At 32.5% G+C, this 27,736-nt stretch overlaps 2 protein-coding genes across 2 annotated transcripts; one reads left to right on the top strand and one right to left on the bottom strand.

Moving 5' to 3' along the window:
• Positions 1-56: 56 nt before the first annotated feature.
• Positions 57-27,240, bottom strand: LOC106718637 (calbindin-32). The gene is made up of 11 exons (XM_045684432.1): positions 27,060-27,240; positions 19,348-19,433; positions 7,034-7,123; positions 6,676-6,762; positions 6,060-6,116; positions 5,785-5,868; positions 5,547-5,602; positions 4,516-4,561; positions 2,328-2,384; positions 578-649; positions 57-502 (listed from the first exon to the last, which is right to left on the bottom strand). The coding sequence occupies exons 1-11, from the start codon at positions 27,205-27,207 to the stop codon at positions 350-352; spliced, it is 936 nt and encodes a 311-aa protein (XP_045540388.1). The 5' UTR covers positions 27,208-27,240; the 3' UTR covers positions 57-349.
• On the top strand, positions 13,093-14,763 carry LOC106707413. The gene is made up of 3 exons (XM_045684433.1): positions 13,093-13,188; positions 13,752-13,885; positions 14,480-14,763. The coding sequence occupies exons 2-3, from the start codon at positions 13,752-13,754 to the stop codon at positions 14,709-14,711; spliced, it is 366 nt and encodes a 121-aa protein (XP_045540389.1). The 5' UTR covers positions 13,093-13,188; the 3' UTR covers positions 14,712-14,763.
• Positions 27,241-27,736: the final 496 nt, after the last annotated feature.

The raw sequence follows: 27,736 nt of genomic DNA, 5'->3' as shown, positions 1-27,736 counted from the left end.
CAAGAAGCGAGCGTATCACCATCTCAAAGGCCGGCAACGCATCTGCGATTCTTCTGGTATTGCAGATGTTCATGGGTTTCGATCAACACCTTGATGTTCCCGCTGCTCGTTTGCCCCCTTCTCTTATATATAAAAAAACGTAACTATTTTACCCAAGTAAGCTTTTAACTATGACAGGTATTCCGTGTATAGTCTAAAAGGCTTTACTTTTGTTAAAATGTGATGAATGAATTCTATTTGTTATCTTTTTCTTTAAATCGTTAGATCGTTTTGTGTCAGAGATCATTCAACCGTCATGTCTAATTAATTCGCGAGTGGAGGACGGAGTGTTGTGTGAGGTGCAGAGTTTTTACGGAGTGGAGGGTTCCTCCTCTTGGTTGTGCTTGGCTAGCGCAAGGAGTATCATAGTGAGTTGCTTCCTGCTGATCTTGCCGTCGCTACTGTACTCCACACCTTGAAGTATCGTCTCCTCGAATTCGAGGAGATCTTGTGCATCGTAATCCTGGAAATATACGTCACACAATTAATAAAAACTATATAAAAAAATAACCAATTTTACAATAATTACGAAAAATACCTTTTTCACTAGTTCAAGTAGATCCTTTAGAAATCCTCGCAACTCTTCGTTTTCTATTGAGCCGTTGTTATCCTGGAAATTGTTGAAAGATATTTTAAACACGTTATTAGTCGTAATTCATTTACAAGTTGTTATTGTTGAAAAGTAAAGCGTTAATATTTCACTTTGACAGTTCAGTCCACTATTTTTTTAAATTTAATAATAAGTAAAATTATTTCTTTTCAAAGGAAACTTAATATGAGGCGATACAATGCTCTTTTATCCTACCTTTTATAACTTATCGAAGACCCTATGATAAAAATTGTAAAATCAGTACGAAACATCAATTAAACCTGAATAAGTGAGAGTCCAAGGGAATGCTATATATTAGGTCCTTACATATGAAATTGGCGTTTTTCGTACTGGCCACTTTAATCACGAATTTCTCCTCTTTGGTAAGGAATTCCAAATTCAAATTTGTACAGCTATAGACTCATGTATTTATGGTTCGATGACCGTCATTAATTTGTTTTTTTTCTTCTGTTTTTTTCTGTTTGCGTCACTCATTTTACAAAATTGAAAACTTAAAATATCGCATTATTTACGAGTACGAGTTCCGCCGTGGCACTAGTGCTGCGGAAACGACTCGAAGGGTGAATGATGTGTATGGCGGTCGTGTTGCAAAAGAAAACACAGTTCGTTTTTGGTTCCAAGGTTTTCGTTCTGGAAATTTCGATCTGCAGAACAAGCCCCGTGGACGGCCTGAGACTCAAGTTGATAATGAAGAGTTGAAGGCTATTGTGGAAGCGGATCCATCGCAAACCACGTCCGAGTTAGCTGCAGGCTGCGATGTTAGTGATAAAACTGTTTTAATTCACTTGAAGCAAATTGGGAAGATTAAAAAGCTTGAAAGGTGGGTACCTCACGAATTGACTGAAGCAAACCGGCAAACGCGCGTCGACTGTTGCGTTACATTACTAAACCGGCACAATAATGAAGGTATTTTAAACTGAATCATTACCTGTGATGAAAAATGGGTTCTTTACGATAATCGGAAGCGCTCAGCGCAATGGTTGGATCCTGGCCAGCCAACCAAATCCTGCCCCAAGCGAAAATCAACCCCAAAAAAGTTACTTGTAAGCGTTTGGTGGTCTAGTGCCGGTATTGTTCATTACAGTTTTCTCAAATCTGGCCAGACTATTACGGCTGATGTCTATTGTCAGTAATTGCAAACCATGATGGAAAAGCTAGCGGCTAAACAACCTAGGCTGGTCAATCGCTCCACGCCACTGCTGCTTCACGACAACGCTAGACCACACACTGCGCAACAGACGGCTACTAAATTAGAAGAGCTTCAATTGGAAAGTCTAAGACATCCTCCTTACTCCCCGGACCTTGCTCCAACAGATTACCATTTTTTTCGAAATTTGGATAACTTCTTGCAAGGGAAAAAATTCAACTCCGATGGGGCAGTCCAAATCGCCTTCAAAGATTTTATTGATTCCCGTCCGACTGGTTTTTTTAGTAAAGGGATCAATGAACTACCTATGAGATGGCAAAAGTGCATAGAAAATAATGGTTCATACTTTGATTATTTAAATATATTATATTAAAAAATATTCGACTTTTTGGTCCTCCCATACAAAACGCCAATTTCATATGTAAGGACCTAATATTTGCTTGCTCAGGATGGTCTCTTTCTTACCTGTGTTTCACGTTTATGGAAGTCGTTCATTTTGACTTTAATATGATTGTTATTCAAAATACTTACCCTATCGTATAATGAGAAAACTCTTTCGATGTCGTCTTTAGTTAATTTAGCAGCTCCCTGTAAGAAGAAGAAAATTGTCATAACATTTATAAAAAAATGCACCCAATATTTAGTATAGCACGTAAAATAAAGAACTAATTAATTTAATTAAACATGTATTCATTTAATTAATTGTTGTTCAATTACGATAGTTATAAATTTTTCTGCAATTCTATCACATAATTGGCAACTAAGATAAAAAAGATAGAAACGTAAAGAAGAAGTTTAAACAAGATCGCAACAAGTGCAACATGTTTTATTAAAGTTCTAAAGTCACTAATTGTTACTAATTTGCTAGTAATTTTAATAGTAGAGTAAGAAAATAGCTCAATAACTATGCAGTAGTCTTATGCAACAGTGAGCAACGTAACGAATACGAAAGTGAATTCAGTTTAAAAGTCAACGATTTTACAAATAGAATTATTTCAACGCAATAAACCATTTAAGAATTGCGGTGAAATTGTAGGTAGTGTTTATTTATTTATAATCAAGTATACATCGTGACATATGAACCGAGCGACGTATTCTTTTATTCATAGGAATTGTCTGAGTCGCAACCCGGCTGCCAATCTGTTATCCCATTACTGTACGAAACTGACGTTTTCCGTTTTTAGTTATTACCTCATATTGGGAATACTTTTTTTAACACTTTAATGCTCGTAACATTTTCAAGTAAAGTTATTTCGGAAGATTACGTGGCACTTAATGTGTTATTGTTTAAGTACAGTACAGTACGTTAAGTCGAGGCCGTTTTCTATCATCATCTTGACGCTTACAACGCAATTGTCAACCAAAAAGTGTCAACAAAATGTACAACCAACCTGCAGCGTGGTTGACCGTGGTCAAGTCATCCCTAACTTAGGCTAGCTAGTAGCTTCGAGCAACTATGACGTCATATACTGAGTTTTTTTATATAAAAGGATTGGGCAAACGAGCGGCAGGAATACAGAGGTGATCAACGACACTCATGGACATCCGCAACACCAGAGGAACTGCAGATGCCTTGCTGGCCGAAGGTGATGATGAACTCAACTAAGCAGCTAACTTCACATAGCATCACGTGTATATGCTCATAGTTTTTATGGTGATAGCTTGATGTACGATATTCGACCCAAATTTAATTCTTCGTATATCTGGTGATAATTTTCCTACCACAATTTTCCGTATCTTATCGAAACACTACAATTAATAAAAAAATTTATACCAATAAGTAATTTTTATGGCGGTTCATGCCGTCTCTCCTGTTCTCCCTCACCGGAATCTTTTTATATATAACCAATAAGTAATACTGCACAGTTACTAAGCTACGAGGACTCACCTCTATGCCCTCCTAGGAGTGCGCAGTGCGGAACACAAGCTAAGTGTTAGGATAGACGATAGAGATAGGCAAACAAAGAGTAAGTGCCATGCTTTAATTCAAATATTAGTTTGCTGCATTCTAATCTGTGCTGATTTAATTTAACAGGTTACGTTATTTTTATTAGTATAATATTACATCATCTGTGCTTTTACTAATTAATAAAAGGAAGTGTATACTCTGTGGTTTCTTTTGGCACGCTAATTTAAGAAAGATATTTATAAACAGTCGTTCTAAAATATAGCAATTAAAATGATGTTGAGTGATACTAATAAATGTGTGATAGTTGTTTATAATAGCTTTTAGCTAAATAAAAAAGGAAGTAACTGTTTTTTGCTAACGGTTATTTTTTTCTGGCAGCTATTGATCAAAGAGTAATCAATACAGTATATCTAATGATTTAAATGATTCTTTTTTGAGATATGCAATAAAACGAATATATGAAATTTATTATAAAATTACGTTAGCGTCTCGAAGCTTAATAAAGTGGAAAATGGAAACGCAAACTTAATATATCGTGTAAATGAGAAAATTTTAAAGCAGCCATGCAGATAAAATGAGAGGTTATATGAGGATAAAATGAGAGTTTAAACATTTTTTTTGTTAAGTTGAATTTTGTTTAAAGAAAGAAAAAAAAATTGTTAAGTAATTTGAAACATATTCTTCCATTATTTATTTTTAACTGAATGATATTTAAATGCATGCAAATAAGATATTATCGAATAAAAAATATTCGTGACATGGAAATGTTTAATGTTCTCCGATGAAAATTTTTATTTTTGGATTATTTACCTTGAAAACTTGTCTACACAGGAAATTTTCCTTGACGGGCAATAACCTGGAATAATCATGAAAGTATTATTAGTATAATTTAATTAAAAAAAAAATACACAACATAAATTTTTTGGTCCACTTTTTAAATTTGCTTGTCATTTCGAACTCGATCATTATTGTTAATTCAATCTAGATTTTACTTATTAGTGGTCAATATGCCTGTGCTGTTCTATTTCCCGATTAATATAAAATTATAGCGTATTGTTCATAGCTCAATATAGAGCATTAATTAAATTTGCCCGCTCGGCTTTGAAGAGATTAAAATTGGATCAAACATCAATACGAGATGCATATTTAAACTAATATAATTTTTAAGCCAGCGAATTGCCTCGATAAAAGCTTTTAAATTATCAAGAACTAACTGGTTTATCTTAGTGACTTTTAACAAAGCTAGGCCTTTATTGGTTCTCTTTAGTTGATATCTTTGTGACTCAAGTTTAAATATAAATTCAATTAATATTTTTTTATCGGAAGAATTACTTAGCATCTGATGGTGGTTAATTTTCCTACCTCTTTGACAATAGTAACAAGTGAGATCTCAATAAATTTATGATTAGGGCATAGATATATACACAATAAATATCTAACCCGTAGCACAAAAGTGAGGCCCAAAAAAGTTTTCCGCTGGTCATTATAAATAAGAGAAGGCTATCTCCTGTAGCACAGGTTACGCCTAGCACAGACGACAGAGCTAAACATCTTTTTAGTTTAATAAAGGATTTTTATTTAGTTTTTCATTTGTTACGGTAATTTTCCTTAGTGTTATCATAAATTCACAACTGTGGGTCTAGCACGAAAATTTATGACAATTTCCTTCGTATCGTCATCGTCAATTATTATGTATGGTTGCAGAAATTTAAATACAAATTTTGTGGAATGACGATTATTTCAAATATTCATACTAGGACCACAGATACAGAACAAAATGAAATTTCGCAAAATCGACTCTCGATTGAACTTGTGACTTTTGAATTTTGGGTTTTACTTACTTTGCCATTTCTGAGAGCTGTAGTCTACCATCCTTGTTGGAGTCGAACACTTGAAGCTAATAAATGTAAACAAGTTTAAATCAACATAACTATAAATGTTCGAATTAGCAACACTCAAATATATTTCAAAGCCATTTGACATCATATAATAATAAAAATAAAACATTACTTTTTTTAATTTAAGCTGGAACATTAATTGTTTAATTAAACATATATTTAGACAATTAACGTGACTCACCATCGTGTCAGTATATTCGATAAGCTTGTCTTCCGATACGTCGTTGATTTTCTTCGCTTCTTTTAATAAGTCCCTAAGAAAGTTCTGGAAACAAACCATTGCTTACAGCATTAAAGCGTTTAATTAAGATTATATCTAGCGGGAGTAGTAAATACTGCCAACCCTCCGTAAGTGGAAAGGTATAAAGATATGCCAGTATCAATCTTACGGTGTTTCAACCCTCAATATAAAAGCTAGAAATTGTTTCTCAAATTAAATTAAATCAAATAACGCACCTTAAGTTCATCAGCCTCGATGTACCCGCTGCCGTCCGTATCATACTCACGCCAAATCTGTACATGTCATATAAAGGTCTTACTGATCTTATTAATATGTGGGAATGGAAATTAAAATGTTAGATTATTTGTGTGTAATGGATCGAAACGAAAGTGTGAGCGTGTGAGACGAATAGGAGACAGGGTTGAAGGGTAACCGGCGAAGGACGTAAGAGAAAACGACGCGTACGACGAAAATAAAGTTTAATTACAATTCTAAAAGTGTTTTACTTGATTATCGATAATATCCCACTACTTCAAATATTATAAATGCGAATATTTCACTGGATAGATGGATTGATAGATGTTTGTAAGAAGGTTCTTCCAGAAAGGCTGAAACGGATATTGCTAAAATTTGGAATAGATATAGAACATGTCTGGAAGAACACATATTCTTTAATTCCGCGAGGAAATAACTCAAAAGCTAATATTACATAAGATATTTCTATGATGAAAAAATTGTTGATCGTTCATGAGAATCCCATAGTTCCCACAGTTCATAACTAAGGGGCAAAAAACTTGTAAATGGTTAAATTATAATAAATAAGTGATGAATAAAATAAAAGTGAATTCGTACCTTCATAAACTCCACGCTGGATTCTAGAGGATTATCAAACCTGAATAATAGCAGAAAATTCTCCTCCATGGGCAGTAGCTGAGCCAACTGTAAACAGTATAGTGTACATTATTTTTATTTTTACATCTTACTGTTGTTATTCATAGGTGTAAATTAATTTAATCGCAATAATATCGTATATTACTGCGAAAGCGAATCGAAATTAACCCAAAATTGTATTTATTCCAGAGAACCATTTAGTAACAAAACATCCAAGACATGTTTTTTGCTTTAGTTTAATTCTTCCGATGTAATTACGCATAAAAATAATTGTACGATAAGTCTATTCTTTGTGTTTTAAATAAAACTTTTCTTTTACCTCTCGTATATCAATCTTGCCGTCCTGATTGTCATCGTATGCCTCCATGAAACACGCTTTCAGCTCCACCAGCATCGAGTCTGATACAGCCTGAAACAGAACTGAAATCTATGAGTACAGAAAACTAAAATTTTTTGTTGTTGGTTTCAAACTACAAAGTTAAAAATACCAGCTTTCGTATAAAAAAGGAATCTTGAAAATAGATTCAACATGAGCGAAGTTTTGAGGTACATAATATGCAGATAAAATGAAAACCTAGTCCTTTTTTAAATAAAGAATGTTTGTCTGTGTTTTCTTTTGTTTTTAATATCAACGTCACGTGCACTACAGGTTTGTTGTTACAAAGCAGTTATACTCCGTTACCTTTTCACGAATATTAGTAAAAAGAGAAAAATATAACAAGTTAGTTAATAAATCATTTATAAGAATTACAGTGGAAAGTTTTAATCAAACATTAATATGTAAATTTCGTATAGAACATCCAACTTTAGTGTTCTGAATTCTCAGTCCGAAGTAAGAAACTTTACTAGCTAGTTTAGATTTCAACAACGAGGATGTCAGAGGGGAACTTTAGAACTGTATATGCAATTTTGTTTAGTGAAAAGTTTGTTATTACATTATGTAGCTTGAAATGTTTTGAAATTTCAATGGTACTAAATGTTTTTAATAATTCGCCCACCATCAATATGTTAAACTATCACAAAAACCTTTTCAACATTATCTTACACTTAACGGACTAGTTGAGGTTTTTAAAAAAAGTTTCTAAAAAAAATTATCACTTACTACAATATAGTATATGAAAAAAAAACCCAAAATATATTATATAAAAAATAGTATACCACCGGCTGCGGAATCCTATAACTCAAGCAGCCAGCGGTGAGGGCTACAGAGAGAGGAACCTCCTCACTATGCGTGCGGTTTCTATAATAACTGCCTGTTGTATCAGGCCCTTAATCTAACTGTTTATCGAGAGCTACTTGATCGAAGCTCTTCGCTATCAGTCCATTAATAAGTATAAGTATTATAATTATTTATATTTAAAATCAAGTAATTATGTTATTTTGATAGCCCTATAAAAAAAAAACCGACTTCATAGCAATGAAAATGTTAAACAAAACACTATAAAGGTTTAACCAAAACCAGTGGTTGATTTTTCAGAAACCGTAGCTAGCAAAGTTACCTTTGTATAATTTACATACTATTGTATTATATCTCGTAACTTATTTGGATTATTTTCAACGCCAAACGTTACAAGTTAGTGACAACTTTATAAAGCTTAACGTTGCTTTCCAAGGCATAAATAAATTTTAACAATGTCATGTGGCAATGCGCCAAGCATCGATCGCCACTGCGATCAGTTGCAATCGCAATTTGACTTGATTGAACGAGCCTATTGTTATAGTAACGATCCATCGCATCATTGTTCCTACCTTCGATTGCTTTCAATACTCAATCAATAGATGTCAGATATATTTTACGTTAATATTTATAAAATAATCCAGTAGCTTATCGATAAAGTTAACTACAAAATATATAAATTACTTTTATAAAATATATAGTTATACATTTTCCAGTAAGCGACTAATTGTGCGTCTCTGACAGCGCGATTGTCAATTTTTATAGCAGTCGTATCAGTGGAAATAGCTTTTTTAATCTACTTTAAATGTATAGGCGTTAAGTGGATAAAAGCAAGTACCTTCGCAGAAATACTAAGAGATTTTTCGTTAAATTGAAGGGTGCTCACAATAACCGAAAGTGATATTGGTATATGTTGCGTGAAATTGGCTGGTCGCCGGTCGAGGCGGACTTTTGCGATAAATTTGTCCAGACTTAAGCTTATAACTGAATTTAGGTCGATATTATTTTTGCACCGACTGAAGTAGAAAATAGAAAAATAAGTTAAGATTTACGTACTTTTGTCACATAAAATCATGGACACAAATAAACAACGAAAAAGAATAAAGTAATTATTGCCTTAACGAATGTATTTTAATACATTCGTTAAGGCAATAATTACTATTAGTATTATTATTAGTAGTATTATTTCATTTATGAAATAATACGAATTTTGCGTCTATGGTTTGAAACGCAATAAACAACGCCAGATTATTTAATATGTTGTAAAGTTAAATGTTACTTAGAATTACCAATGATCATATTGTTGTCTTTTTAATTTCCTTTTAAAATAACAAAAAAATTGTGTGAGAAAAATGCTTTTATAAAAATGATATATAAAACTATTTTAATCCATTGCACAAAAGCGAAGCCTTTTTTTTCTAGTAAATCCCCTCAGTGTTGTAATTTAGTCGTATAATATTAAATGACATTTGTAAAATAGACTCTCGATTATTTGTCAAATTTGTATGAAACGTTAAAGTTACTTCAAAAATTTTGAATTTCTTGCAGAAATGTTTTGAAAAATGTAAAACAAATTTTTACATATCTAAAATCTGAAGTAACGAATAACGTAGAATTTATAGATTTAACTTTAAGCATTTTAGAAAACTGTAATATTGAAGTGTTGTCGTGTGTAAATCTTTTACTATTAAATAATTTTTTATATTTTCTTAAATAATTCAATTTCAAGTGTTTGTAAGAAAGTATATCCACAACGGTTCAACGGATCTTGATGAAATTTGGCACATGTGTAATATAGTCTAGAATCTAGAACACATAGGCTACTTACTAAGGTTTTTTTATAATACCGCGTGGAGAGACTCGTGGGCCACAGCTAGTTAAGAATTAATTGGGTACCTGCTTGTTTTAAAAAATAATATCATTAAATAGTTTCTGGAATCAAAAATAATACGTATACAAAGAGAACACATAATTTGGAACAGTGATTGGGACTTGTTCCTTTGTATATATTAGATTTTCTGAAATATTTTTTTAATACCTATTTTTTGTTGAGTAATATCCAATTCTATTATATGGACATCCTGTAGAAAGATGTTAACGCACGAATGAAGAACGACAGATTTTATTAGTAAGCTGTCGTTTCCACGGCAGATACTCTTGTACAAAACATATTGACATCCTTTTCATTATCTTTAAATAAATAGAGATAACAATATAATTCTGTACACGTGTTTTGAGATGGAAACTCAAAGTAAGAGACACTTAAAGTTATTTATTGTGTTTTCTCCACTCGTATACTGCGCACGTATTGCTTGAAAGAGGCTTATAATATGTTACCGATAGATTGTAAAGTTAGTGAGTTTTAAATCTCACTAGCCATGTTGAAGGAAAATATTGTGCTATACGAATTATTAAAGATATAATCAATCTGTATTCAGTGATTTAATGGTAAGTTGTCCCACCCTTTTATTATAAAGAATGGGAAGGGGAAATACTCTCTTTCTGTGCATACTTTCCCGCTTCACTTAAAGGTAGGCAACGCAATAGCGCAACTGCGATCCCGGATGTATATGGACATCGGCTTCCTTATTTCGGCGAATACAGATGGCCGCTTGATCGCTCGCCATCTTTTATTATTAAAAAAAACTGAGTTTTTGAAAAAATAAAACACGACCGATTCGCAATGTGTTACTAAAATAATTTTGTATGTTTTATAGGATTCTTGAATAAAATATATATCTATATATATAAAAGAAAGTCGTGTTAGTTACACTATTTATAACTCAATAACGGCTGAATCGATTTGACTGAAAATTGGTGGGCAGGTACCTTAGAACCAGGAAACGGACATAGGATAATTTTTATCCCGTTTTCTATTTTTTATTCCGCGCGGACGAAGTCGCGGGTAAAAGTTAGTAATATTCTATTTGCACAACCCTTACTGATTATTTAACGTGGGCGTGTTTATTCTGTTTGTGAATTTGTGTATGATTCAGTCGTACCCCGCCGGCTCCATACATTAGGTAATTGTTTGCTGAGTTACAAATGAATTCAAAATGTTATTTCTCTCTTCAAATGGACGGTCTGAAAGATATTATACTTATTTTTCAACAAGAATATACTGAATTATAAAAATATAAAGTCTGCGATGCGAAATAGGTATTTATATAAGTAACTAAGTATGATCTTTGTAAATTTTCTATACTACTAGCTGTCGCCCGCGACTCCGTCCGCGCGCAGTTAAAAAAAAAATGAAAAATAGATGTTGGCCGATTCTCAGACCTACTGAATATGCTCACAAAATTTCATGAGAATCGGTCAAGCCGTTTCGGAGGAGTATGGCAACGAAAACTGTGACACGAGAATTTTATATATTAGATATATAAACAACGGAATTTGCAAACGTATGTTTGCGTGTAATTTGTCATGCCACTACCATGTGTTAGCACCGCCTAGAACTGTTTGGCTTCCTGCCAACATAAACATACCAACTCATAGTAATGTAATACTTTGTCAACACATAATTTTTTAAATTAAAATCACCACTGACTTCAGCATAGGATATTCCATATTTAGTATATTCCAAAATCCCCGCTTTGCCTCTCCCAATGCTATGCGTTATTCCAGATTATAATTTATCTTTGTGCCAAATGTCATCTGGATCGTTAAGTCGTTTTGGATTTTCCTGGTAATAAACATATATCCATACAAACATTTTTAATTTTCACATCAATGCAAGAATTCCGTTTTTCATTTAAATTTTCACTTGTTCTTTTTGTCTTCTTAGACTTCGTAATGTAAATGTAGACAAAATATCTTTTACTTTACTTGGGAATACAAGATGCCTTTCCTGTGGCTTTCCACTCTTCCATCAAATAGGCATATACTGTAGCTTTTCCTGCGACTTTGGCCGCGCGAAGTTTTTTATTTTTTTATAAGAGATGGGGGCAAACGAGCAGCGGGAACACCAAGGTGTTCATCGAAACCCATGGACATCTGCAATACCAGAGGAATCGCAGATGCGTTGCCGGCCTTTGATAAGTTAAAAAAATCTAAGTACTCTCTGAGTTCTTCTAGAATATGTCGTACATTTGTGGCAAATTTCATATCGAGATACGTTAAACCGGTTAAGGGATACAAATATCCATCCAACCATCTATTCATAAGTTTCGTATTTGTAGTATTAGTAAGAAGAAGTAAGATATATCACCTCTTTACTCTTTAAAATATGAATGTTTTAATACAAGTGGTACGACAGTAGAATTTCGTGATAATACTGTCAGGAGAATATTCGTGTTCTTTTTTTTCTACTTCTAATTCGAATTTTTGTAAACAGCATTTGTTAAATTGTTAGCTAATAATTTGATTATAATTTATAACGGTCACACTCCACCTGAATTACTTTTGCCGTCTCGTAAGTCTGAATGTGGGAGAAGTGAGAAAAGTTTTTTCGAAATATTAAAACAAATATCTCTTCAAATAAATAAAACACCGCGATATAAGTAACATCGTGAAAACAAAACCTCTTATAAATTATGAAGTCATAAAATTTACTTAATTGCAAGTGAGATGTGCAAAAGTTTGCCAAAACCAAATCTAAAATGGCGGCCTCATATAAGTACTACGTTATTCAGTTTCATGGTACTACAATTAAAACTTTATCGTTTCAAAATAAGAAGTTGTTTGTTCAATTTTCACTGCGTTTTCTTATTAAAATTATAAGTACATATCCACAGATAACTAATCCAGAGCACAAAAATGAGTGGAAAAATCCCTCCGGAGGATTTTAGTTGCTGTATATTTCCTCAGTTTGGGGTACATCGACTGTAGATTAGACGTAAAACTTGTGTGAAACATTCCATCTATAGGTTATATACAATGAGATTTTTTTAAAGCTGTATTCGCAAGTGCGTTTTTTTAACGCACGTAAAAAAAAAACGCCAAAACGTGTGAATAGGGACCAATAGAACCGTACTGGGCCAGCATTGTAGATGTTGACGTTGAAGGCCTAGTCCCTAACATGCCCGAGCCTCTCAGTTGGAAAATATATGAGATGATGTTATATTATAGCTTGTTTGTAAAGTGTCGAAATCAACAATCGGTCGCTGACATAGTTATGAAAGTAGAATTTCCTTGAATATATATTTTATTGTTTCGCGCGTTAGTCATTGATACACAATCTTCTTATCATTGTTATCAGTTCGTGGTTCTTATATATGTGAGTATTAAGATGACATATATCGTACCAGATTATTCACTGAACTACTGTTCCCTTGTGACTGATGTAAAAAGCAATAGTAAGTATTTGATTTTTAAAATGTTTAACATTGTTCTTTCTTCATTTTTATAGTTAGAACATGATTCCAATAGTATTCTCACTTATTTTTATACTTTTTTTACATGATTTATTTTGTTTTTCCTATGTATACTTCATTAACGGAACAATTTAAGAATATATAGACGTGTTTATTTGGTTTGATTTCCATGATATAACGCAGTTTATTCTTTAATCAAGAATTTAATAAATAAAATTAAACATAGTTTGATTTAAGAATATTTAAATGACTAGCTATCGCCCGCGACTCCGTGCACGCGGAATAAAAAAACATATTAATAAGTAGCCTATGTGTTCTTCCAGACTATGTTCTATATTTGTGCCAAATTTCATCGAGATCCGTTCCGCCGTTCTTAAGGTACCTTCAAACAAACATTCATCCATTCATCCATCCAAACATTTACAATATTAAGTAAGATATATAACTCGATTTTCAACAAATTGTTGGTTGGTTTCCTTTCCCCCTCGTGGAAAGAAACATTGCATGTGTTTGAATACTAGATTTAAGTTAATTTCTTTATATAGATGAGGATTGTACTACTATGTGCCGTGCTCGTTGTCCTAGCAAAAGGTTCAACATCATCTATCGTCAAATCTCTTTCATCCAGAGCCAGCCTGTACTACGGATATGTCACACCTGGTGACAGATTGCTAAGCAGGTATTATAATTATTTTTATATCATAAGTTGGCAAACGAACGAGCGGCCACTTGAATTAGCCGAAATAGGGAAGCGATTGCCGCCCATAGACATCCGCAATTGCAGATGCGTTGCCTACCTTACAACAACGGAGGGAAAATTTGATAATTTCACATTTTATTTTTCAAGTTCATTCTTCTCTACTCCAACAAATCCACCTCTTATATGGAAAGGATGTCGTTTAAGATCTTTATTTCACTAAGAATGTTGGCCTTCTATAAAAGAAAAGGGTGGAAAGGGAAAGAGGACCTACGGCAACACACTCACCAGTCGAAATGCGGAATTTCATCCGCTTCTAGCCTGTCTTCTGTGTGGTCGTGGTATTTCACCGGATAAGCCGGCCAATAAGTGTAACAGATATTGTTCTTACTAGCATCTACTACTGTTGAAAGATAGTATTAAAACAGTATTAATTAGTATTACAAGATAGCTGCGCATTTTTACATATGTATGCCTGTTGGAACCGTTAAAGCTTGACGCTATATAGACGCAGTGCTTTTAAATCGTGGCTAATTGATCCAAATAACCTAAAAGACTGTATTTTTTTGTTTTCAGGTCGTACGTTCAGAAAGTAGCTGTCCCTCATACAGTCCAGACACAGGACGTAACTTACCGTGGTAATATCACCACTAGGATCAGTGCAATACAAGTGGTGGAGATTGGATACACCCAATGGGCGACTCCTTGGTTAATAGCTGGGGGACTTGGTGGTAACAATGTGACTGTAAGGATACAATCTGCTAGAGGCTATGGGTATTACTACGTAATTGATATTTGGGGACGATAGATTTAATATACGGTGTATTTTTTAAAATGACCGAGAATTATTGAATTAAAGAATGACTGCTTTTATTTGGGTTTTATTACCTTTTTTACCTGTGTTTTATGAGGTGTAGAACATAGTCGGGAAAACATGTAGGCTACCAATTAAGATTTTTTTTTAATTCCGCGCGGTTGAAATCACCGGCAATAGCTAGTTAGTACTAAAGTTATAAGGTGTTATTGTTTTTGTTGAATACACAATTGCAAACATTTTAACTATTTTCTCACCGTAAGCACAAATAAAAGTGGTATTGTATAATATATATATTGTTTTATTAGCTTACAATAAAAAGGTAACATATGTATAAATTTATTTATCTTACAGATACAAAAATTCAAAACAAAAGCATAGCGTACACATATCGTTTATCGTCCCCAAAATTCAACTCTATAGTTGAAACCACCGCCTCTGATGGTTTCTAATCTGACAGTAGCATTTCTCCTACCTATGCCACCTGAGATCAGGCGTGGACTAGCGCGCTGGGAGACACCGATCTCAACCGCTTGGATTGCTGTGATCCTGGTAGTTGTATTCCCGTAATATGCTACATCTTGTGACTGAATCGTGTTCGCTACTGCCCTCTTTTGGACTGTAGATCTAAAATGTATCAATCACATCGTTAATAATTAATTAAAATTTAGATAAATGTTACTGTCGATTATTTTTGTGTCTTTTTGAGGAAGTTTTTAAAGATTAGTCGATTTATAAATAGACAATATTCACAATTGATCGATAACATATATTATTTTATATCAATATGTGGCAATAATAATACCATACCTTGCCAATAAACGATCTCCAGCACCTATATAACCAAGATATAAATTAGCTCTTGAAGAATTGTAGTCAAGAGACGCACTATTGGTAAAACCTGATGCGATAACAGCCAGCAAGGTCAATAAGAATACCAACTTCATCTGTATAAACGTACAATAAAATTATAGTATAAATATTAATAAGTATTTTTGTATTAAAAAATTACATTATCCAAAAAAAAAAACATCATATTTTTAAACATGAGTTTGCATTACCGACAACAATTATACATAGATATATAACTTATAACTTCTATCCGTGATTTAATCCGCGCGAAATAAAAAAAAAGTTTAGTAAGTAGCATATATGTATGTGTTCCAGACTATGTTCTACATCTGTGCCAAATTTCAGTGAGATCCTTCAAGTCGTTTGATCGTCGTTGAAGTCGTAGATACATAATAATAAATCCATCCATTCAAACTTTCGCATCTATAATATTAGTATAATAAATATCCAATCCGAAGCACAGAAGCGAAAAAAAGACCTCCGGAGGATTTTTGTTGGGATAAATTCACTCAGTCATTTTCAATAGAAAAAAACATTTAAATTTTTGACTGACGTTAAAGTTGTTTAAAACACTCCATCTATACCTTATATATCTATGTATAACAAAATATTTTACGAGTACTAAGGCAATGGAAACCAATTAAAACGTAAACAAAAACAAAAAATACCATAGAATTAATTAAAATAACTAAATACTTACTTTAAATATTATATTTATCAGCAATAAACAATTAAATTTCAACACAAAATGATATTTAGTCGACGATACGTTTAAGTTATATAGTGATCACGTTATGATAGTAATGATAATTATTATCAGTGATTCACCAATTTAAAAATAATTAAATATGTTACTTGGAAGCCCCAAGATAATAACAATTAAACTTATGATAATAAAATATAAACATATTACATTGATAAAAATTTACCGCCGATACCATCGGCATAAACACAATTTTAATCACTTTCTATTAGATCTATTAGATCGATCGATCAGTTATTGTTATCCATATCATTCATGTTAGTGGAGGATCGGTATAGTATGTGCTAATTTTCCATACATCTATATCTGAATTCAATCCGTTCTTATGCATAATATCCTCTTTTTTGTAGCTGACTTCAAAAAGAAGGAGGTTATCAATTCGACTGTATTTTTTTTTTATGTACTGCGAATCTCCGCCCCTGGTGGTCCGATTTTGATAAAAAATATTTTAATCGAAAGGAAGTGCTTGCAGATGGGTCCCATTTTTTTTTTTTTTTTTAAATAACAAGAAGACTAGTAGATTTTGAATATAGCTTCAAAATTTGTTGCGAAAATTAGGGACATTTTTGCTTTCAGCGTTTACGTAGGCTAAACTATAAGACCTACATAAAAATGATGTATGGACGAATTGTAGCTCTTTAAATGTGCTAAATAAAAGTCCGCGATAGCATATATCTTTTATAGTTTTCTCACAATAACCATTTTTTTCTTTAGAAACATCAATTATACACAATCCATCCATACATCGGTCATATACCTTTATATTTGATACATAAAGTAATTCCGAATTTATTAGTGTTTTGTTTGAACTAAGTAGAATGTCGTTATAAGTGGTTTATTTGTTTGATCATTAGGTGTTTCCGGAATCAAATTACATTATCACTTATGTTTGTTAATGTTTTTATTAATTATAGTCTCTTATAGTGTTAAGAAAATTGTCATAATGTGCAGTTGTGTGTTAGTTTTCTGTACTTTATTATTAGTTGTAAATCAAGTAAGTGCAATAGCAAATGAAACAGTTTTATCTGAAAGTACAGACGGAGAAAGTGTTGATGGAAATACAGAGAATGATATAAGAAATGAGGTTATGTTGTTACCGGTTTTCCATGTTCTTGTTTGCCCAAGTCGAATGATCAAAGTCAATGGCAAATGCGTACATATTTACGAGTGATATGCAAATGTCAAACCATAAACAACATAAAGTGAAAAGTGCGCAAGATCTAAACATTGTCAATGTCAAGTGTCAAAAATTATGATATAATAGATATACATAATTGAAATCTGGAAATAGAATTTACAGCTAAAGTTAAAGAAAAAGAAGTTCATAGTAAAAGTTTTCTTCCACCGCCAACATATTTATACAAAATACTTATTAATACTTCTTTCTCTGTTTTGCCAAACAAAATGAGAGATGACAATAGTTTCTGTACAAAGGTTTATGCTGTGAATGTCCACGATTATTTCATTATATCTCGCCAGGTCTGATGTGGTAAACAAATGTGAATCAATGGAATTTGAAAACCGAATAGAACATCATTACAGTCAAAGCGATAGGAAATCTCAAAATGATAATTGTAATATACCTATAACTATACTAGCTGTCGCCCGCGACTCCGTCCGCGCGCAGTTAATAAGCTTGTATGCCACGTTCGTAGATTTACCATAGCAGCGCCATCTATTGATTACTTACTCAACCCAGTCGAAAGGTATCGACATCTGTTAGAATCATTTGGAGTTAACAGATAATTGTGACTGTCAAATAATAACAGACAAATAATTAGCAATAAATTAAAATTGCGACTATAATTTGAGATTTAAACTATCCTATCTCTCAAGTTGGATCGAACTGCACATGGTGTGCGAATTTTATTATAGTCGGTTAAGTGGTTTAGGAGTCCATTGAGGACAAACATTGTGACAAGAGATTTATATATATTAAGATATATATCCAATAATAAAATTGGAACGTGTGTATGTTGTATCGAAAAAAATATATATTTCTCGAACATAGTGTTTGTGTTACAAAATACCGGCTGGGTCGATTTTGACGAGACTTTTACTGGAAAGTAGCTGATCCATGCGGACATGTTATTGGGTACTTTTTTCTACGTTGTCAAAGTTGCAAGCGACCGCTAGTGTTAAATAAGAAATTAAATAATTGGTTACACTATTAAGATACGATAAATAATGATCTGTTCAAATCAATTTAGAATTAAAATTTTTTTCGTAAAGAATGCGTTTCGTTTTTATTATTTTTCTAATAACCATGAAACTGCACACTTAATTTAATTATTGTATTTAACTCCCTCAATTTGTCGCACTTTTAAATTAGTAATTATTTTTCTTAAATTGATTAGCAGTATTATGGTTCCCTAAGAAAAGTTTTAAAAATCAAAAATGTTACTTTGCCTTCTTGTTTATTCTACGGAACTCCCATGTTTGATAAGTATTACACTTGCTATATATTTGAAGGTTATAAAAGGTTGTTTTCAATGTAATCTGTCATTTGTATGATAAAAATTAAAATGGGTTCTTTAACACGTCGTGTTCTTCAAATCATATTCATTATGTTTTTAACTAAAGTGAATTCGCTGCCATTCGAAAGATACATACCGAAGGACACTAATTTAGTAAATATAAACGATTTAATTTATTTCATCTATAATTTAAGTGCCACAGATAATGTGAACATTGTAAATTCTGATTTATTGTCACCAATCGACATCGGATTATGCTCACCGCAAATACAGGCATGAAAAATTGTATATTGTATTAAAAAACATTTTATAGTGCATTTGTGGTTTATTTTATTTATTATTTCTTCATGTGGAAATTGTAAAAGTTATAAGGAGTAAAAAATTTAAGCAAATTTTTTAAGAGTGATGTGGTTATGAAAATAGTTTCCCTAATGTTAAAATTTTCGAGGGAAAAAAAATAAACGCGCCGTCCTATGTAAGTTTCCACCAGTTCAGGGTTCGTACTTAAAAGGTAATAAATAAAAATATTAGTACTCACATCTGGGCTAACATCAATGAAGTTGGCACTGGATACAAACTCCTTTAAGAAGCCATCCAGCTCAGTTCCCTCGATGTAGCCGTTACCTGCAATATAATTATATATGTACAAAGTTTTCATACACAAGATAAAATATTTTTAACTAATTAAATGTAGTTTTGGCATCAAATAGAGATTGAGATGAATTAAAATTCTTTAGTCTTTGTTGCGATTTATCACAAAATTTTTTGCAAGCTTGTGAATCATCTTTGATTAATTGTTTTACGATTTGATGTACATACTTTTTTCTGTCTACTTACAAATGTTAGCAACCTGGTGGAACATTTAGAGCAAATGTTTACTTAGAAAATAATTGCTATATTTATTTATAAGTTATTTTATATTAAGAAATAATAATAATTACAACAAAAAACACTATAAGTTATAAATAAATATAACACTTGAGTTTATATCTGGCATAAATCCAAACCGATTTCTGTTATCCTTATTCCTTCAGGCCAGCTTTATAACATTGAGAACGAACTAGTTTCCCGAATCCTATGAATTAAGTAATTAACGTCGGCTCAAGGCGGCTTCTGTTAGGGATTTTCTGTAGTAAAACATAACCGAGACTACTCCGATCAATACAAATCTCTTTTTCATTAAATTATGCATTTTATTTAGGACATCAATAATTTTGAAGGTAATTATCGATTTAATTAGTATTTTCTGTAATACAAGGGTAAGGTAAATTGAGCTTGTTAATCATTTATTTAGCCATTAGTTCATAGAAATGAATACGTTACCTTTTAAATTTATCAAATAATTCCTTATAAAATTAAATAAAAATGAGAAAAATCATAATTTTGCCTTTTTCGTATAACGCTTGAAATTGATCGTATATTTACGTTTTCAAAACACGTAAATAAAAACACGTGTAAGTCAATTATTTAATAAGTTAGTATTAATATTAGTTACGCAAATTCTTTTCCGTTTAGCTTCGATGCTTAATAAAGGTCAATTGAGCTTGAGACTGAATTAATGACTGCTTCAGCAACTATCAATTGAGATTAAGCGATAGTAAACTGAATACTGAATTTAACTAACTACCGTTAATTTGCCTCGGTTAAGAACATAAGCTTAATCATAGATTATATTAGATTCAATCATCAAAAAAATCGTGAAATAATTCTGTATTATTTTACTTTTGCTTATGTCTAATTTTTCGTAAATTTTTTAACTTTTTTTTTATATATCAAAAGGTGGCAAACGAGCAAACGGCCACCTGAATTCGCCGGAAGGAAACACAAAGAAAGAGGATATTTGCCCTTCCTATGCATCCCCTCTTCCAATTCCCCTTCCCATCCTTTCCTAATAAGAAAAGAGTGGGAATGGAAAGAGGACTAAAATTAGGACTCCGGCACCACACTCATTAGACGAAACGCCGGGTAATTCGTGCACCCAACAAATATTGTTGTTGCGTCCTACCACTGTAAATATAAAAACTTTTAGTCTAGCCTTTTTTTGTTAGAAAAATAACTGAACGTGTTCTCCTTCAAACAAGTTTTATATAATTTAGATAATCTCCTTTATTTTTATCTACGCCCTATGTTGTGCGAGACTTGTAAATTGCTATTAAATAAATAAAGGAACAAAGAGGCTACGTATTGCCTCATTTGAATAGAAATGGGGACATATATCCGGCAAATGTTGCCAGTATGGGCCGTAGCTAAATAAATAAACCTTAACGAAAAAGCTTTCACATTTTTGTCGGACTATTTTTACTTCATATCGTTTGTCAACGTGGGTTTTTTTCTTTATTATTCCATTCTTGCAATATTTAATGACATACACTAGCGCACTGCGAGTTTCTACTGCCATTACATCTGATAAACATATCGTCATCTAGCTAATTTTTATTTAAAAAACACAGAGATAAATAATTTAACAAACCCAGAATAACGTAATTTACAAGTAAGTATAAATAGGTATTATCTAGTTATTTTATATATTTTCATGAAAATATTACAGAGTTGCAGGGTCTTATGCTAATGATCATCCTTTTGTCAAATTCAAGAAGCGAAACGGTCACAAGTGGTCATTCAAACCATTGTCCAGATTTAATATCTCATATTTCAGGTACTTGCTCATACTTGAAAATAAATGAAAATAGCGATATACCAAATAACACTCATAAAGATAAAGGAGTAATACGTATATTAGTTGATTTTTTTTTTGGAAAAATAAAGAAAACAAAGCATCACAGTGGCCAGTCAACTTCCGAAAAATTAATCATGAAGGTGTTAAGATCTTTAAGTACTTACATTATAAATAGGAATGATTTGATTGCGTTAAATAGGCTTTGAAACTACTGAACTGATTTTTCATAGGCTATACTCGTATTTTTTAATTAGCGCGGACGAAGTCGCGGGCAACAGCTAGTCTTTAAGAAGATTATGTAAATGTTCAATTTATATTTAATTGTAATAAGAAGCTTCCAGTATAATTTTGGCGAGGGTAGTATGATTGAGAATTCCAGCACTTAGCCCCGTTTCGTTTATTCGCACGGTCGCGTTTTTATCGCGAGTTAAAAAAACGTTCATTTAATTCAAATGCATTTCCAGGTGTTTCTTTATATGGCAGCGCTTTTAAAACGCGATGCCTTTTATCTAGTAGTGTTGCATTTTGAACGCTGGGCGAACGGAACTAGATGGATTTTAAAGAGTTCGTCGCTCGAGAGCCGCCAACGCCGAGTTTTAACGTGGCGTTAAAAAAACGCTAGTACGAATGAGCGATTAATCTCCGTAGGGAGTGCCCAGTCAGACAACTGAATAAACTAATAAATACCTTTGGTCGTAACTTACGTAAGTCCCTTGTCTGTTACATTGTCTAGATATTAATGTAACTTATGCCCGACTGTGAGAAGGGTAATATTGTTCGTAGATACGTACATATGTATGTTTTACATCGGTTTGCATATATGAGTATTCCATTGTGACCGAATGTAGTCTAACACACTTCACCAATTTTGAGATGAAAGTTTCGATTCGTATTTTTTAATAAAGTTAACGAGATATTTTAGTTATAAAGATTTTAAAGTATTTAATAGTAATTATATAATAACTAGCTGTCCCCCGTGACTGTGTCCGCGCGCCATTAAAAAAACGTAATTAGTAGCCTATGTGTTCTTCCAGACTGTACTACAACCGTGCCAAATTTGATCAAGATCCGTTGAGCCGTTCTGGAGATATCTTGAAACAAATATCTATCCATCCATCTAAACATTCGTATTTATAATATTAGTAAGATTATAATTTAACAAATGTAAAAATGAATGCTGAAACTATACAAAATGAAAACTTAGTAATGAATATTAATCCATCATATTAAAAACAAAACGTACAGTTTTAAGCATTTTATGTACTGTTTTATTTATTCAAGGAGTTCAGTCTATTTTCATAATAAAATAGAAACATTGCCTGGATACTCCACTTTTATTTTATTCCGTTGTTCTCTGCGACAGTGGCATTTTATTATTTGTTTTATTTCGTATTAATCTTTATTACAGTCGCTGTCTCTCTTCGAGCAGAAAGTATACGATAAGTGTTAGCGCATGTTAGGTAAATAAGAAGTTTATACATTTTATTTATTTTGCACATACATATTTGGTTGGATATTTTTTTTGAAATAACAATAAAATCTCTTCTCTCAACTCACCTTACAATACAAAAAAAATGCATGTAGCTTAGAATGCAGTCACAATATATGGTTTTCTATTTTGAATCTCTAATTACATTTGCAAGACACTTTCGCTTTCCAAGCTGACATCTCGACTGAAAGCATTCGTGCTTCGCGTCATTACATTAAAAGCTGTTACTTAAAGTTACTTCAGTAGACAATTTGCTTCGTCTACATGTTATTTGAAATTATAAACTTTAAAGTATAAATACATTGACAAACCATTTTTGTACAATGTATTAATTATGTATTATTTATGGTCTTAATTGTTCACAAGCTTTTGTACTTAGTTGTCCACTATTTTTAGATCGAATTGGTTGGTTAATTTGATCGATCTGAAGCAAAGAGTTACATCTCCTAAAACAAGACGAGATTTTATAAGACCAGGGGTCGCAAACTGGTCGATCGCAACTATTTCCGACGATCGACTGGCGTGACGTGACGTTCGGACTCGATTATGGTAAGTCAAGAAATATGAACATAAGATATTCAGACGCAATGTTCTGCAATCGCAAGTAGACGCAATCGGCTACTATCTATTTTTCATACCCCTATTAACTGCAAACCTTTTTTTTAACTGCGCGCAGACGAAGTCGCGGGCGACAGCTAGTATAAAGTATATAAAGAAAGGGATAACTAATAAAAATAATAATATATTTTTTTTTGTTTAATTTTATTACAAATGTTTTAAATCGATGGCAAAATACCTAAACACAAGGAGCTATTTGTCGTAGAACTTTTGAACAAAGAGCTAACTAAATAAGAGTCACTGTCGGCATTTTAAATGAAACTGATTTCACGAGACACGTAACATGTACTGTCTAGAAGTCTGATTAAATCACTTAGCATATATTTACAGTTTTATAACAGTGTTTTGAAAAATATAATCTTAAAAATCTATTTCTAACTATAAATTCCGATTTAAAAATTAATACTTAATGGTTATTTATTTTAAAATGTAATCGTAGGATAAAATAATATGACTGAAACATACAAGAGAAAAAAGAAAAAGTTTTCGAGATTAGGAAAAGATCAGTCGCTGGATAATTCCATTCCAAAATAATTAAAAATATTCATTTATTTACTAGCTTTTACCCGCGACTCCGTCCGCGCGGTATTATAAAAAATGCACACAAGATAAAAAAGTTCCTATGTCCGTCTCCTAGTTCTAAGCTACCTGCCCACCAATTTTCAGTCAAATCGATTCAGCCGTTCTTGAGTTATAAATAGTGTAACTAACACGACTTTCTTTTATATATATAGACTAGCTTTTACCCGCGACTCCGTCCGCGCGGAATAAAAAATATATAACGGGGTAAAAATTATCCTATGTCCTTTTCCTGGTTCTAAGCTACCTGCCCACCAATTTTCAGTCAAATCGATTCGGCCGTTCTTGAGTTATAAATGGTGTAACTAACACGACTTTCTTTTATATATATAGATGTATACGGTTTATTTCTTATTTTTAATATTTATAAGCCCGCTTTTAGTTTGAAGCTTAATTAAATTCGCTTCACACAAAAGCACCTTGCGGTTTTCTGTCCTAAAAGCTTTTCATTACGAGTATTTTGATATCTTTACGTTCTGTGAAAGATAAGTGACGGTGAAAGGTAAAAGGGTAAATTGGGGGTACTTGTAATTCAGGGTAAACAGAGTAATGTATTATTTTATTTCGTGTTTTTTATAAAGTACAATATTGAGCTTGCCGAAAAACATAAAAAGTACTTTCTAAAGTTTTTTTTGTTTAAAAATTTTATCCAATAAAAATATTTAATTTGGAAGAAAACATTTTTTACTATTTGAATTCAGAATTTGTTCAAAAATCGCAAAACATTTACACACTAATTTTGCGAATTACAGTCCATCAAATTAGTTTTTACAAAATATATAATTTTGCCAACATAATTTGCAACAAAATAAAAATATAATTTAAAAAAAGAATTTTAATTTAACTTTGAGCGAAATATTCAAAGAAACAAATGAGTTGTCAGTTCTACAACAGCAGAGACGTTCTCTTCACAACCAACACAAGGTCGTCTTTGTATTTGTGATTCAGAGAAAACATTCAATTAACATGGCGAAGTTTTAGTTGACTCAACGATCCGTATGCTCTAATGTTGTTTCTAAGTTAAATGGAATAATATCTAATTTAAATTTACACAACTAGTTTCACAAGGATCTTGTAGCAGTTGGAATTAACAATGCTATTTTGACAGCGTCATATATCTATCTATATATAAAGGGTGTCTCAGTAAGAGTGCACTTTTTCATTTTAAAATAAAAACAAGTATTTTATGACAGAGTTGTGATATTTTTGTTGTATTGTAAAGAAGACATGTTCCGATTAAGTAAGGAATTAAAAATCTGGCAAATGACCCCCACGGCTCCGATGACAGGCCATTACTCTTTTCATGAATTTTTCCATGACTTTTGCACAGATATGTGGCTGTATCTCACCGATGACGCGTTGGATTTGGTTGCGCCGTCCTGCTGAAACCACATGTTGTCCAGATTCATACCGTTCAGTTGAGGCCACAAGGAGTCCGTAATCATATTCCTGTAACGAATGCCGTTCACAGTCACTGCAATTTCGGCCTCATTTTCAAAAAAGTAAGGTCCAATCACGCCGCCTGACCAAAATCCGCACCAGACAGTTACTTATTGTGGGGTGCATTTGTTTCTCATGGATTGCATGAGAATTTTATGAGTCCCAAATTCGACAATTTTGTGTATTCACGAAGCCATTCATGGATCCATATGGATCATCGGAGAAAATGACTTTTTTCGAAAAATTGTGAAATTTTAAGAACGATGTTGTATTGATGTTTTCGGATTTTCTGCGACACTCTCGTTTACAGCAGCAATGTTTTCAGAGACCGACCGGTACGTTGCGCAAAGGATTCTTATTATCATATCAATTTTTTGATCACTCTTCAAATGGTTGACACATTAGGTGCACTTTCTCGGCTGTAATTTTTCCCATTATTGTAATAAGTTTTCTCAATTATAACGAGTTGTTCATACGAAAAGCGCACCTTTTTTAATAATCGGAATAAACAGAGGTGACAACTGTAAAATTTCAGACTCGCCACTTGCACTGAAAAAAAAATATTCCAATTTTAAAAAGTGCACTCTTACTGAGACACCCTATATAAAAGAAAGTCGTGTTAGTTACACTATTTATAACTCAATAACGGCTGAATCGATTTGACTGAAAATTGGTGGGCATGTAGCTTAGAACCAGGAATAGGACATAGGATAATTTTTACCCCGTTTTTTTTTTTTTTTTTATTCCGCGCGGACGGAGTCGCGGGTAAAAGCTAGTTAACCAATAAGGTAATGGCCGCCGCACGGTTTAATGTTGCCATTCTCATATTTTCAAAATTCTAAAAAAATATCACGCATTTTATGATATGTATTTAGATTAATTTGCTCATGACTTTGGATGTATCAGTTAAAATAGTAAGAAATTACTACGTGAATTGAGGTCATAAGTTGAAAATCAATTACTTACATTTTGCAATATGGACGACTTTAGGAAGAAGTTAGGAAATTTTTGCTCACTGGTAACCCTTAAAACTTGCAAGTGCCCAGTTAATGGCCAAAAAAACTGCCACAAGATCCTTGTGGAACTATACTTCATAAATTAGAACAAGTGACGCTCGAGAAACGTTGGAATCTTACTTCTACGCAAACATGTGTGTCATTTATGGTTGGTTTTCCCTGTTAAAGTAACTGTTGCCATACTTAACATTCTCTATGACTAATCGAGATGACAATTATATGTATACAGCCAGCGGTGAAAACATACAGTTACAAACTCTTTTGTTAGAAATTTTTATATATTTTGTTCGTCTCCTTAAGCCCTTTTGTTTAAAACAATTGACAACGCATTAAAGCAACGGACATACTTCCGAAACACATGAGTAATGTTTTTAGCGCGTTCTTTACTTCGCGAGTGACTCAAGTAAAAAATATATTTGTAAAACACTCACCATCTCTGTCATAATGACTCCAGACCTCCATGAACTGATTTGCTGATAGTTTCTTCAACTCTCTAGAGTCAGGGTCTCTGAATTGACGCATAAAGTTATTAGCTCTATCGAAGTTAAGCTTCTTTGATGATGTCGAATCAAAACTCATTTTTTCAGCAATTATTAATAATTCTATCGTAAACTTTTAAAAATTATTCTTTACGTAATGTATCAATGTATGAAAATATGATTTACTAATATATTATATGTGTATTTTATTTGTAAAACAGAGCTACATTCAGGTATATTTTGGCTTTAATTATTGTCAATGGATTTATGAAATTGTTGTTGAAAAGTTTTCACTTATTCATATTTTTGTAACACGCCTTCCTTTCGGGTAATCTGGAACAAAAAAAAACATTTATTCAATTATTTTATTAGGCAAAAATAGTTCATAACTAATTCTTGATTTTATTCTGTCTCAATAAGAGCTTAAAAGAATTTGAAGAAGAATTGTATCTTCTTGATAAAGCTTCGCTTTTCAATTTCTATTTGTCGACTTATTTATTACGATTACTAACTGTTGCCGTACGACAACATCCGTATGAAATTCCATTCATTTTTGTAACACAGAAAAACTTTGTTTTATTTCATATAACTTTCAAATGCTAATGTCAAAATTCAAATACTCAGATGAC

Source organism: Papilio machaon, chromosome 26 (genome assembly GCF_912999745.1).
Source record: "Papilio machaon chromosome 26, ilPapMach1.1, whole genome shotgun sequence".
NCBI lineage: Eukaryota > Metazoa > Arthropoda > Insecta > Lepidoptera > Papilionidae > Papilio > Papilio machaon.
The sequence above is the reverse complement of the archived record's forward strand: the minus strand, read 5'-3'. Positions and strand labels throughout refer to the sequence as shown.